General features: G+C 46.9%; 1 protein-coding gene across 3 annotated transcripts in view; it reads right to left on the bottom strand.

Moving 5' to 3' along the window:
• Window positions 1-13,712, bottom strand: part of TRPC1 (transient receptor potential cation channel subfamily C member 1) — a 149,709-nt gene that overhangs the window by 106,991 nt on the left and 29,006 nt on the right. Inside the window, exons 3-4 of one of the 3 annotated variants that reach the window (XM_077488219.1) lie at window positions 5,710-5,796; window positions 4,652-4,753 (exon numbers count right to left, since the gene is read on the bottom strand). In XM_077488219.1, coding sequence (XP_077344345.1) covers window positions 4,652-4,753; window positions 5,710-5,796 — 189 coding nt within the window. Of the gene's footprint in view, window positions 1-4,651; window positions 4,754-5,709; window positions 5,797-13,712 lie in introns of those variants that run through there. The other 2 variants (XM_077488220.1, XM_077488222.1) reach the window with 2 other exon arrangements.

The raw sequence follows: 13,712 nt of genomic DNA, 5'->3' as shown, positions 1-13,712 counted from the left end.
GCCTTGTTCACATTCTGTTCCCTGAATGCATGAGCTGTCTGGGAATGGTACACCAGTAGTGGCTTAATTTTCAGATCGGCGCTTGCGTTCGCACACAGCAAAAAAGTCAATCTGTACTTCATGGGCTTGTACCTCGGCAGTGCTTTTTCCTCCTGCGTGATATAGGTTCTGTTCGGCATCTTTTTTCCAGAAGGGCTGTCATCACAGTTAAACACTTGTTGAGCGACGTATCCTTCTGTTTTTCATGAATTCCACAAGTTCTTTCTTGTAGGCTTCTGCACTGCCTTGTCAGAACTGGAAGCCTCATCATGTCTTGTCACACTGTGGATGCCACTTCTCTTGCAGAATTTTTCAAACCACCCTCTATGGATTTAAATTCTTCACTTGGTGCACTTGTAGAGGGTTGTTTTTGCAGTAGATCACTGTGCAATTTCTTGGCTTTTTCACAGCTTCACTAAGGCCGCGTACACACGCACGGACTGTTTGCCCAACCTTGTTCGTCAAACAGTTTCGGCAAACAGTCCGCTCAAAATTTGCATGAGCGGACTTGCCCACACACGAGCGGACTGTTTGACGAACAAGGTTGGGCAAACAGTTCGCTCAACTTTTGAAATGAACGGACTCGCCCACGTAAGGAGGAGGCAAATCCGCCCATTTCGAGCGCGTGTACAGGTAGGCGGGGCCCGCGAAGGAGACGTCGCGGGCTCCGCCGCCTGGAATGGGCTTAAAGGGGAACCCCAACGCCGAAAAAAATCGGCGTGGGGGTTCCCCCAAAGTCCACACCAGACCCTTGTCCGAGCACGCTACCCGGCCGGCCAGGAAAGGGGGGCGAGCGAGCGCGCCCCCCCTCCTGAGCCGTACCAGGCCGCGTGCCCTCAACATGGGGGGGTGCCTTGGGGAAGGGGGGGCCGCGCGGCCCCCCCACCCCAAAGCACCTTGTCCCCATGTTGATGAGGACAAGGGCCTCTTCCCGGCAACCCTGGCCGTTGGTTGTCGGGGTCTGCGGGCGGGGGGCTTATCGGAATCCGGGAGCCCCCTTTAAGAAGGGGGCCCCCGGATACCGGCCCCCCACCCTATGTGAATGAGTATGGGGTACAATGTACCCCTACCCATTCATCTGTGAAATAAAGTACAAAAAAAAACACAACACAGGGAAAAAATATTTTATTGCACAGCTCCGGGGGGTCTTCCGTCTTCGGGGGTCTTCTCGCCGGACTCCTCCGCTATCTGTGTGTAGCTCTTTTACTAGCGGAGGAGTCCGGCTTTCTTCCTCCCCGCCGCCGGCCTCTTCTCCCGACTTCGGGGGTCTTGTCACCCTCTTCGGTTCTTCTGCCGGGCCACCGCGCCTTCTTGTAGCTCTTTTACAGGCGGTGGCCCGGTCTTCTGTCGCCGCTGTCGTCGCCGCCGCCGCCTTCCGTTCTTGTTCTTGTTCTTCTTCTTGTTCTTCTTCTTGTTCTTCTTCTTCTTCTCCTGGAGATGTTGACTCGACGAGCTCTCCGGCCGGAATGCCAGGGACACGCTCCGCTGCCACTTATATAGTGACAATGGGGCGGTGTCACATGGTATATGTCACATGGGTTGGTCACATGGTGACCCCGCCCCCTTACGATGTCATAGTCCCCATGTGACATCAACCCATGTGACCAACCCATGTGACATATACCATGTGACACCGCCCCATTGTCACTATATAAGTGACCGCACAGCGCGGCTCTGGCATTCCGGCCGGAGAGCTCGTCGAGTCAACATCTCCAGGAGAAGAAGAAGAAGAACAAGAAGAAGAACAAGAACGGAAGGCGGCGGCGGCGACGACAGCGGCGACAGAAGACCGGGCCACCGCCTGTAAAAGAGCTACAAGAAGGCGCGGTGGCCCGGCAGAAGAACCGAAGGCGGCGACAGAAGAACGGAAGGCAGCGGCGACAGAAGACCGGGCCACCGCCTGTAAAAGAGCTACAAGAAGGCGCGGTGGCCCGGCAGAAGAACCGAAGGCGGCGACAGAAGAACGGAAGGCAGCGGCGACAGAAGACCGGGCCACTGCCTGTAAAAGAGCTACAAGAAGGCGCGGTGGCCCGGCAGAAGAACCGAAGAGGGGGACAAGACCCCCGAAGTCGGGAGAAGAGGCCGACGGCGGGGAGGAAGAAAGCCGGACTCCTCCGCTAGTAAAAGAGCTACACACAGATAGCGGAGGAGTCCGGCGAGAAGACCCCCGAAGACGGAAGACCCCCCCGGAGCTGTGCAATAAAATATTTTTTCCCTGTGTTGTGTTTTTTTTTGTACTTTATTTCACAGGTGAATGGGTAGGGGTACATTGTACCCCATACTCATTCACATAGGGTGGGGGGCCGGTATCCGGGGGCCCCCTTCTTAAAGGGGGCTCCCGGATTCCGATAAGCCCCCCGCCCGCAGACCCCGACAACCAACGGCCAGGGTTGTCGGGAAGAGGCCCTTGTCCTCATCAACATGGGGACAAGGTGCTTTGGGGTGGGGGGGCCGCGCGGCCCCCCCTTCCCCAAGGCACCCCCCCATGTTGAGGGCACGCGGCCTGGTACGGCTCAGGAGGGGGGGCGCGCTCGCTCGCCCCCCTTTCCTGGCCGGCCGGGTAGCGTGCTCGGACAAAGGGTCTGGTGTGGACTTTGGGGGAACCCCCACGCCGATTTTTTTCGGCGTTGGGGTTCCCCTTTAAGCCCATTCCAGGCGGCGGAGCCCGCGACGTCTCCTTCGCGGGCCCTGCCTACCTGTACACGCGCTCGAAATGGGCGGACTTTCCGAGCGGGAACAGTCCGCTCATTTCGAAAGTACAGCGAACAGGCCCACACACGGGCGGACTGTTCGCTCAAACACAGTTTCAGCGGACAGTTTTTCGGAATTTCCGAAAGACTTTGTCCGTCCAACTGTCCGCTGAAACTGTCCGCTGAAAGCCCACACACGGGCGGACTGTCCGCCCAAACACTGTTCAGCGGACAAGGTTGGGCGAACAGTCCGCCCGTGTGTACGCGGCCTAACTCTATCACCTGCCAGCTGTTTCTCATTCAAACATACTAACAAAAGTTTTTCCACCTTTTCCAGCACTTGCGCCCTCTGCTTGGTTAACATCATTACTCCTTTTGCCACATCAGCTGCTTAGATGGCAGATTTCATCTGCAAAATAGTCGAGATTGTTGACTTTGCCATCTTGTACTCTGTGGCCAGATCAGTCACACAAATAACATGGTCATGCTTTTCTACAATTTCCTTCTTTGAGCTGAAGAGGGAAATTGTAGAAAAGCATGACTGTGGTATTCATGTGACTGATCTGGCCTCGGAGTACAAGATGGCGAAGTTGAAAATGGTTATTTTCTTCACAACCTTATTCTTACAATTCCTGCTCTAAACAGTCTTGTCACCTTCATTACTGCTCTGCACTTTCTTTTTACCACCATGCTTGCTCTGCACATTCTTATCACCTGCATTTCTGCTCTGAACATTCTTGTCACCTGCATTTCTGCTCTGCACATTCTTGTCACCTGCATTTTCACTATGCACATTCTTCTCACCTGCATTTCTGCTCTGCACATTCTTGTCACCTGCATTTTCACTATGCACATTCTTCTCACCTGCATTTCTGCTCTGCGCATTCTTGTCACCTGCATTTCCACTCTGCCCATTCTTGTCACCTTCATTAACGCTCTGCACTTTCTTGTCACCTTCATTACCACTGTACACTTTCTTCTCACCTACATTACCGCTCTGCACATTCCTGTCAGCTTTATTACCGCTCTGTACTTTCGTCTTACCACCATGCTTGCTCTGAAGAGTCTTAACACCTTCATTACTGCTCCGCACTTTCTTGTCACCTTCATTACCGCTCTGCACATTTTTGTCACCTGCATTACCGCTCTGCACATTCTTGTCACCTTCATTACTGCTCTGCACTTTCTTCTTAACACCGTGCTTGCTCTGAATTTATTTGAGAGCTATACTGGATGTCTGGTACAGTACAGTGCAGTATGTGTTAAGAAGCACACAAAAAAGATTTACAGCAAGTGTGCAGAAGGTTGTACAGTACAGTACTGTATAGTATGTGTCCTAAAAACAGACCAAAAAGCTTTTCAACACTTCTCAACACTTTAAGTGTCTTCAGAGTACACATTCAGTGTTTCTCTGTGACCCCAATCTCACCTACAAGAAGTCACGACCATATGTCAGAGCAGGAAAGAGGGCCGCGGCTCGTGTTCGTGAACCAAAGCAAATTTTTGTCAACTCTTCTGTTCACGAACTGAGTTGTTCGTGAACAGAAGCATTTGTGAACCAATGTATCACTGTATTTTGCAAAAAGGTATAGTGATTTCTAATATGCTAGGGCCATTTGTCTACATAAGGTGGACTCTGCCTTAAAGTAAGAATTTGCTGGTAAAGCTATACTTCCTTACATAATTTTGCAGCTGAACACTTAAGGAAATATTTCATAACTCATTGGTTTGGGATAAAATGTTGTAAGTTTATTAATTACCAGCGTACTAAAATTTGTTTTATAGAATTAACCAGATGTGACCCTCGGCAAAGATCACATGAGCCCTATAAGACCATTTAATGTAGCTCGCTGTTTTGTTTGTGTTTGGCATGCCTTCTTTAAAAGAACTTGGAGTACAGCAATACAATAGCTGGTTCTTACCACAATAGTTGGTCTTGTAGACCATTTTGGACGATGATTGAGTAAGATGTCCACGGCTCCTACCACTTCAGAGTCAATTGCCACCAGCAGTGCATCTGTTGACTGAACAGTTGTGTTAATGTTTATAGCCACCAGCAAAGGGCAGAGATTAGAGACAATAAATTAAACAAGCTCATGCGTATAAACTATATAACATTATTAGTTTAAAGGGTATCTCCAAAAAGTAAAATCCTAATTTGACTGGGTTCTAAATATGCACACTACTTTTATAAGCAGTAGCAAAACTTCATACTTTTTTGGGGGTTTATAGGCTGAAGGTTGGCTATGGAATTGCAAAAGTTATCATAGAAAAACACTGCAATTTATGATGCAATGCCAATATCACCAGTAGGTTGTGCAGAAAATTTTACTTCTGACTTCAGCTAAAACCTAGGTGTTGGGTGAGGAAGGAACCCTACAAAGAAGGTTTGTTTCTAGTTTACCTGCAAATGTTATTATTTGACCTAATTATTAAGATTATTAATATTATATTAAGAGCTTAGCCTTTTCATGATTTTCTCAAAAATGCTAATGATAGTTTTCATTCCATCTCTTCCCAATATTTTCTGTTGACCTAGCCACTTGTCATTTACCAGCTACATAGATAAATATGTGAACAGTAGCCTACATCAATTCGTTCTAGATTATTATTTTTTCTCCACTCTCATGTAAGAGCTAAAAAGAGATCAGTTATTAATCGCCAAAGAACTTTTAAATGTTTCCTGCAGTACAGCGTGAAACTCTTCCAAGCTTTTTGCCATAAAGGGTAATACAACATTTGACTTGCAATCCTGTTGAAATGATCTATGAAATGTAGCAAAGCTGGATAAGCAAATGTTATTCTACAGTGAGTTTTAACAATTTTATTTTTGCTTGCATAAAGTGTGAGCATCTTGCAGAAAACTTAAATGCATGTAGACAGTCCTGCCTACCTTGTAGAACCCAAATAAAAAGGAATGGGACCAACAGCAAAGGCTGGTCCTAAATGCAAGTAGAATGAACAGCCATCTATAACTTACCAAACAGCCCTGACGCTTGAACTCTAGAGCCCTGACATCGTCAGGACTCAGTATAGGAGAAGCCCTGCAAGCCCCAGAATGGTAGCACTTGTGGAAAGAGAAGACAATGGTGAATGATGAACACAGAGAGTAAGCCACAATGAGGAATAGAACAGAAAAACAACAGAATATGACTTAGAAATGACTTTCACAAGCCTCTATGAATGTGGATGATGTATGAATAACACTCTAACTCAAAACGTTTGAAACCCATGTCAGGTCTTTATTTCTGGCTTTGTCTCCACTGGCGACGTCAAAGAGACAGATATTTAGAGATAACCTAAACATTATACAGTTGTCAGTGAAATAGGAACAGGATATGTGATTTGGTGACAGCCACCAAAGGTAAGGTTTCCCTTCACCTTGGACAGATTTTACTTTACTGTTGTTACATTAATTTACTTTTGTAGGGACCCAGACACATGTTGGAGTTCCACTTTTGGTTTTGAAGTTATGTAGAGCGTTAAGCCCTGTTTTTGCTGTTTAGTTGTAGGTTATAGTTATATAAAGTGCCTTGAAAAACTATTCATACCCCTTGAAATTTTCCACATTTTGTCATGTTACGATCAAAAATGTAAATGTATTTTATTGTGATTTTATGTGATAGATCAACACAAAGTGGCACATAATTGTGAAGTGGAAGTAAAATGATGAATAGTTTTCTAAATATTTTACAAATAAATATCTGAAAAGTGTTGCTGCATTTGTATTCAGCCTCCTTTACTCTAATATCCATAACTAAAATCTAGTGGAACCAACTGCCTTCAGAAGTCCCCTAATTAGTAAATATATTTAATCTCAGTATAAATACAACTGTTTTGTGAAGCCCTAAGAGGTTTGTTAGAGAACCTTAGTGAACAAACAGCATCATGAAGGCAAAGGAATGCACCTGACAGGTCAGGGATAAAGTTGTGGAGTGTAAGTGTAAAGCAGGGTTAGGATATAAATACAGGAGCCAAATACAGGCAATCTTAGAAGAAAACCCGTTATGCCGCATACACACGATCGGACCAGAGTCCGCCGGACAATCCACCCATGTGTGGGCTCCGGCGGACTTGACTTGACTCAAAATTGTCTGCTCACACACGGAGTAAAGTTCGTTCATTTTGAATGTGACTCCAGGTAGATGGGACTAGCGAAGGAAGTTAATATCGCCGCCTCCATCGGCGAGGTTGACACCTCGCTAGCCCCGTCGCCTGGTATGGATTTAAAGGGGAACCCCTACACTGAAAAAACTTTGTGGGGTCTCCCCAAAGTCCATACTAGACACTTATCCGAGCACGCAGCCCAGCCTAGAGGAAGGGGGTGGGGACAGGCGAGCGTCCCCCCTCCTGAACCGTACCAGGCCGCGTGCCCTTAACATGGGGGGTGGGTGCTTTGGGGAAGGGGGGCACCCTGCAGTCCCCCCACCCCAAAGCACCTTGTCCCCACATTGATGGGGACAAGGGCCTCTTCCTGACAACCCTGGTCGTTGGTTGTCGGGGTCTGCGATTAGGGGGGCTTATCGGAATCTGGGAGCCCCTTTAATAAGGGGGCCCCCAGATTCTGGCCCCCAACCCTATGTGAATGAGTATGGGGTACATAGTACCCCTACCCATTCACCTGAGGGAACAAGTGTTAATAAGAAAAACACAACACAGGTTTTTAAAGTACTAGTATTAGACAGCTCCGGGGGTCTTCTTCCGACTTGGGGGTCCTTTCCTGGGGTGCCAACCCCTGGATTCACACCAGGAGACATATGCCTTCCAGATTCTATAGTATATGACTCTGGAGGCTGGCTTCCTAGCATTAACCAAAGTAGAAACTACTGAAGCTAACAGCACACAAGCTTTCAGAATGTGGGTCTCAATAGCCAAACCACTAACTTTAGCTTTTGTAAGGTAGGATGGAATATCAGACATTGCGAGAGAAGGTCTGACCATAGTGGTAGGGTTCAAGGGTCCCCTACCGCCATCTATATGATCTCAGCAAACTAAGATCTCCTGGGCCACACTGGGGCCACAAGAATCACCTCCTTCCCTTCTTGCTTGATCCTGCGAGAAGGCACAGAACAGGAGGGAATGCATAAATCAGTGAAAAACTGATCCCACGGAAAAAAACAAGGCATCCGTTCCATATGCCATTGGATCCCTTGTCCTTGATTCAAAGTCGTCGATCTTGTTGTTGAACCTGGAAACAAACAGATCCACATCCGGAACTCCCCATCTTTGGCATATTGACAGAAAGATGTTGGGGTGAAGAGACCATTCTCTCTGGAACAATTGTTGGTGACTCAAGTAGTCCGCCTGCCAATCCTCTATCCCTGGAATGAAAATTTCAGATAGGCAAGGAATCTTGTTCTCTGCCCAAAATATAATATGATTCACCTTTTTCTGGGCAGCACGACTTCTCGTGCCCCCTTGGTGATTGATATAGGCCATAGCTGTGGCCTATATCAAGGGTCAAGCATACTTCCCGAATCTCTAGAATACTGATGGGCAAGGTCATCTCTGATTTGGATCATTTCCTTTGGACAGATGCTTCTTAGCCCAGAAGGCTGGCATCTGTTACCACCTTCCAAGTAATTGGTAGAAAGGATTTCCCTTTTTGAAGATTCTTGGATATCAACCACCAGTTGAGGCCCTGATGCACATTGGGGTATAAACGCATTTGGAAGTCCAGAGCTTGGACCTTCTTGTTCCCAGTTGAAAGGATACTGTTTTGCAGCAGTTTTGAATGAAACTGTGCAAAAGGAACAGCCCCGAAAGAAGCCACCATCTTTCCCTACAATTTCATGCAACATCGAAATAGAAGGATTCCTCTTTGTTTTGACCAACTGAATCAGTTCCCTTATATAACTGATCCTTTCCTGGGGAAAAACACACTGTTCTGAGCTGTATCTATGATCGGCCCCAAGTACTGCAATCTCCTTGATGGTTTTAAGGAGGTTACTTAGGTTGAGAAACCAACCTTGGTATTCCAGGTAGCTGACTGCGGTGACCAAAGTTTGGTTTAAGCGGGCTACTGATTGATCTATTAAGAGAAGACTGTCTAAGTAGGCTAGTATTGTTATAACTTGAGCCCTTAACCTGGCTAAAGGAGGAGCCAAGACCTTTGTAAACACTTGAGGCGTAGTAGCTAGACCGAAAGGCAGAGCTACAAACTGGAAATTACGATTTTCTACCTCGAGGCGTAGAAATTTCTGGTGAGCAGGGAAAAATGGCACGTGGAGATAAGCATCCTTGATGTCGACTGACGCCAGAAGTTCTCCCCCTTGTAGGATGGAGACTAGTGATCGGATTGACTCCATGCAAAAAGAACAGATGTTCAAAAAAATGGTTTAGATCTTTGAAATCTAAAATGGGCTTGACATCCCCGTTTGGTTTTGGAACCGTGATTAGGTTTGAATAAAACCTTAAACCTTGCTCTTCCAAGGGGACCACCGATATCACTCTTTGGGACAAGAGATGATCCAAAGCGAGAAAGAGAGACTTCTTTTTCACTGGATCTCTGGGAACGTTTCATCTGAGAAAATGAGGAGACGGGAACTCTCGGAACTCTAGTTTGTAACCTAGAGAAATTGAGGAAGCTACCCATCTGTCTTGACATTGTTACTGCCAGACCCTTAAAAACTGTAGAAGCCTTCCCCCCACTCAAGCGAGGCTTTAGTATTCTGTTTTGTGGGTTTCCTCCCCAAGGTCCTCTTTTGGCCCTGGACTGACCCTGAGGTTTACCTTTTGAACCTGATGGTGGAGGCCATCATGACTGCCTGGAGGCTGATGCCCCTGGCATTGGAGAAGAAGCACGTTTAAAAGAAAAATGTTTAAACTTCTTTTTAACCGATAAAAGGGAACTTTACCCATTAGAAATTCTTTGGATATACTTATTTAGTTCGTCTGCAAATAACCGTTCACCATGAAAAGGGAAACTGGCCAAGTGCTTTTTGCATGGAGCTTTGGCTAACCAATTTTTCAATCATAGGATTCTACGCACATGCACCAGCCCTAGCATGAGCCGTGAGGCCTGAAGAATAGAGTCTTTCATATCGTCTACTGTAAAACACAATGCTTCTGATATCCCAGCCAAATCCTGGGCCTGCTAAACAGGAATAACCTTAAGTACCTCTATAAATTGGTCCTTTAAGGACTGAGATACTCCGATCGCTGTCAGCGCAGGCTGAACAATTGAACCTGCGAGTGAAATATAGTTCTTAAAAAGGAATTCCAACTTCTTATTCGTTGGATCTTTTAGCATATGAGCATTGTCTACTGGACAAGTCAGTTTTTTTTTTACAGAGGATATAGCAGCGCAAATTGCTGGAATTCCACATGTTTTATAGAACTCTTAATCCATAGGATAAAGTATTGAAAAACTTTTTCGGAAGGAAAAACTGTTTATCTGGGTTCTCCCACTTAGAATACATAAGCTTCCTTACCCATGAATGGAGAGGAAAAGCATGAACAGATTGTGGAGGCTTTAGTGAACCCAAACCAGAAGTGGGCTCATCGACTGACTGCGTTATTGGCAGTAAAAATGTAGAATGGACCAATTCAGTGAGAGGTTGTAACAACAACCTTTCCTCCGAACTAGATACTTCTATATCAGGTTCTTCAGAAGAGGAGACATCAGCCCCTTCCTGGTCCTTTGAACAAAATTTGTCATCTCTCTCTCCTTGTTCCTCAGCATGAGGGTCCTGAGCAATGGAGGGGACGTGCTACGCTTAGTTCGACTCTGGGATGTGATTAAAGCATCAATCTTTACTTCAAGCTTAAAATGGTTGAAGAAAAAAACCTCCAATAACATACACAGGGGCTGCAGTGTTGAGAGCAGCTGCAACACTTGCCCCTCCTGATGGCTCATTCTGACCAGCCATATTACTCTCAGGGGAGGAAGCCATCTTTACTGGGATGGATCTAGGCTTCCATGTGACTGTAAAAGCCTTTCTAGAGCCCTTTCTGAGGTGTTTTTCACCCCCCTTTTGAACATAGCCCGAAGGAATGCATCCACTGCTTGAGCAATAGTTGATCTCTGCACTGCTATTAATGCTCAGCCTGATGCAGTAGTAAACGTGTCAAAGGAATGCCTGTGTCACCAACTCTTATATGCAAACAAAACATCTGTTTTACCTTGCTCCTGTGTCCCTCCACAGCTTGCAACAGCACAGCCCTTTAAAAAACATACCTTCCCGCACTGGACGTTGGAGAACGCCAACATCACGCTAAGCCCTTCCCCTTCTTTTTTTAAAAAAGAGCTTTTTCCTGCTCTTGATCCTATGGGATCCAAGGGAGGGAAGCAGAAATAGCGGGGGGGGGGGGGGGGGGGGTCTGGAAGCCACAGAGCGGTGTGCCGTTTGCAACATTTTTTTTAATCAAAACTTGCAGTGCTCTTTTCCCAATGAAGAGGGGAAGAAAATCAGCACAGGGGGACATCTGGTGGGGAGAGGGAACCCCCCAGACTTACCAGAGGTCTGCTGTTTGGCTGGAGCAAGGAGCATCTGCAGTTTTCAAGACACATCGTGGGCTCTCTGAGAAGCATGAGACAGTGAGTGCTCAATGCAGACCCTAGTGGTGACACATAGGCATGACAGCATTTACTAAATTAAAGGAGACATCCATAAGAAAATGTAAAAAAATTCTCAGAAAACTCCACTAAGAAATGTGGAAAATTTAAACAGGTATGAATACTTTTTCAAGGCACTGTAGTTGAGGTTTTGGGTTAGTAATTAGATTGATCATTAGAGTTAGGGGCTGCCATGGATTTAATTTACAATTAGGGGTTACTCTGAAGTAATGGTTATGGGCTGAGATAAGTTATTAAGGATTGCATGTGTGGCTGACACACATTTTGGCAAAATACGCTTTGGCAGAAAATGAAAATGCACTCATGTACAATTCATTGGTGCTAAGAGTGATGTACTGCAAGCTTTTCTGCCCATACACCAATGCCATTTGTAAATAATTAAAAATCTTACAAACATTTAAAGAAACACATATACAATAAAGATCTCATGACAGTTTTTAATATTAGTGACTACAGTATATACTGGTTGGAAGAATTGCACTATGGATACCATGGATTGAAGAATGTTTTACCCATTTTCAAGGTATACTAATCTCAAAAAATTGCCCTGCTAAATTGTATGTATTGAAAGGTAATGTACAGTATAACTCATATAGTATAATCTACTCTCTAATATATACTATTTTCTATCTCTCTTTACCATTTATGCACACATTTTTGGATTGGGGCTGCCTGTCCCCCACAATCTGAGGTGCACCATGTACACTAATGCCGCGTACACACGATCGGACTACCCAGTGGACTTACCCAGAGGATCAGAGTCCGCCGGACAATTCGACCATGTGTGGGCTCCCGCAGACTTTTTCTTCCCAAAAGTCCAGTGGACTTTAAAAGAATACTTGACTCAAAATTGTCTGCCGGACTCAGCTTTCCGGCAGACAAAGCGTTCGTCTGTGTGCTAGTCCGCTGGACTTTCCAAATGAACGGACTTGCCCACGCACGGAATAAAGTCCGTTCATTTTGAACGTGACTTCAGGTACAACGGGGCTAGAGAAGGAAGTCAATGTTGCCGCTTTCATCTGCGAGACTGACACTTTGCGAGCCCCGTCTCCTGGTATGGGTTTTAAGGGTAACCCATACGCCGAAAAATGGCATGGGGTCCCCCCAAAAGTCCATACATGACCCGTATCCGAGCACGCAGCCCGGCCGGTCAGGAAAGGGAGTGGGGATGAGCGAGCGCCCCCCCCCCTGAACTGTACCAGGCCGCGTGCCCTCAACATGGGGGGTGGGTGCTCTGGGGTAGGGGGGGCCCTCGGCCCCCCACCTCAAAGCACCTTGTCCCCATGTTGATGAGGACAAGGGCCTCTTCCCGACAACCCTAGCTGTTGGTTGTCAGGTTCTGCGGGCAGGGGGCTTATCGGAATCCAGGAGCCCCCTTTAATAAGGGGGCCCCCAGATCCTGGCCCCCAACCCTATGTGAATGAGTATGGGGTACGATGTACCCCTACCCATTCACCTGGGGGAAAAGAGTCAGTAAAAAAACACACACCACAGATTTTTAAAGTAGTTTATTAGGCAGCTCCGGGGGTCTTCTTCCGACTTCGGGGGTCCTCTCGCCGGGCTCCTCTGCTATCTTCTGCTCTTTTGCCACTCTTTTGCTAGCGGAGGAGCCCGGCTTTCTCATTCGTCGCCATCGCCGTCCTGGGGTCTTCTTCCGAATTCGGGGGTCTTCTTCTGACTTCTCTGCGCTTTCTGGCATCTTCTCCCGCTCCCCGGTTCTTCTGTTGGCTCCTCTGCTATCTTCTTCCAGCTCTTTTACTAGCGTTGGCCTGGTCTTCTCGTTCGTCGTTGTCCCTGTCTTCTTCTTCTTCCGATGTTGACACGACGCTCTCTCCCACTGCAATGCCGGGGACACGCTGCACGGCGACTTATATAGGCATAATGGGCGGGGTCTCCGTGTGATGTCACATGGTGACCCCGCCCCGTATGATGTCACAGTCCCGGGGGATGCTTTGGGGAAGGGCCCCCCTTTCCCAAAGCACCCACCTCCCCATGTTGAGGGCACACAGCCTGGTACAATAAAAGCGGCGACATTGACTTCCTTCTCTAGTCCTGTCGTACCTGAAGTTACGTTCAAAATGAATGGACTTTAGTCCATGTGTGGGAAAGTCCATTCATTTGTAAAGTCCGGCGGATTGTCTGCCGGACCTAGTCCACCAGAAAAGTCAGTTTGTGTGTGGTCGTGTGTGTGCACGTCTGCGCGTTCGGAAAGTCCAGAGGACCTCCGCTGCGAAGTCCGGCAGATTGTCCGATCGTGTGTACGGGGCATAAAACAAACTATGACACACAGGAACAAATTTGAAACAGGAAGCTTCCACCTAAGTAGTAGGTAGTGTATAAGGAGGTGAATATATATAAAAAGAAACAGATATTTATAAAGTAAGCCCAAAATCCTGACATTTTTG

This window comes from Lithobates pipiens, unplaced genomic scaffold, assembly GCF_037356315.1.
Source record: "Lithobates pipiens isolate NorthernLeopardFrog02 unplaced genomic scaffold, aLitPip1_a1.2 Scaffold_18, whole genome shotgun sequence".
Lineage (NCBI taxonomy): Eukaryota > Metazoa > Chordata > Amphibia > Anura > Ranidae > Lithobates > Lithobates pipiens.
Note: the sequence above shows the minus strand (reverse complement) of the source record. Positions and strands in the feature narration are given on the sequence as shown.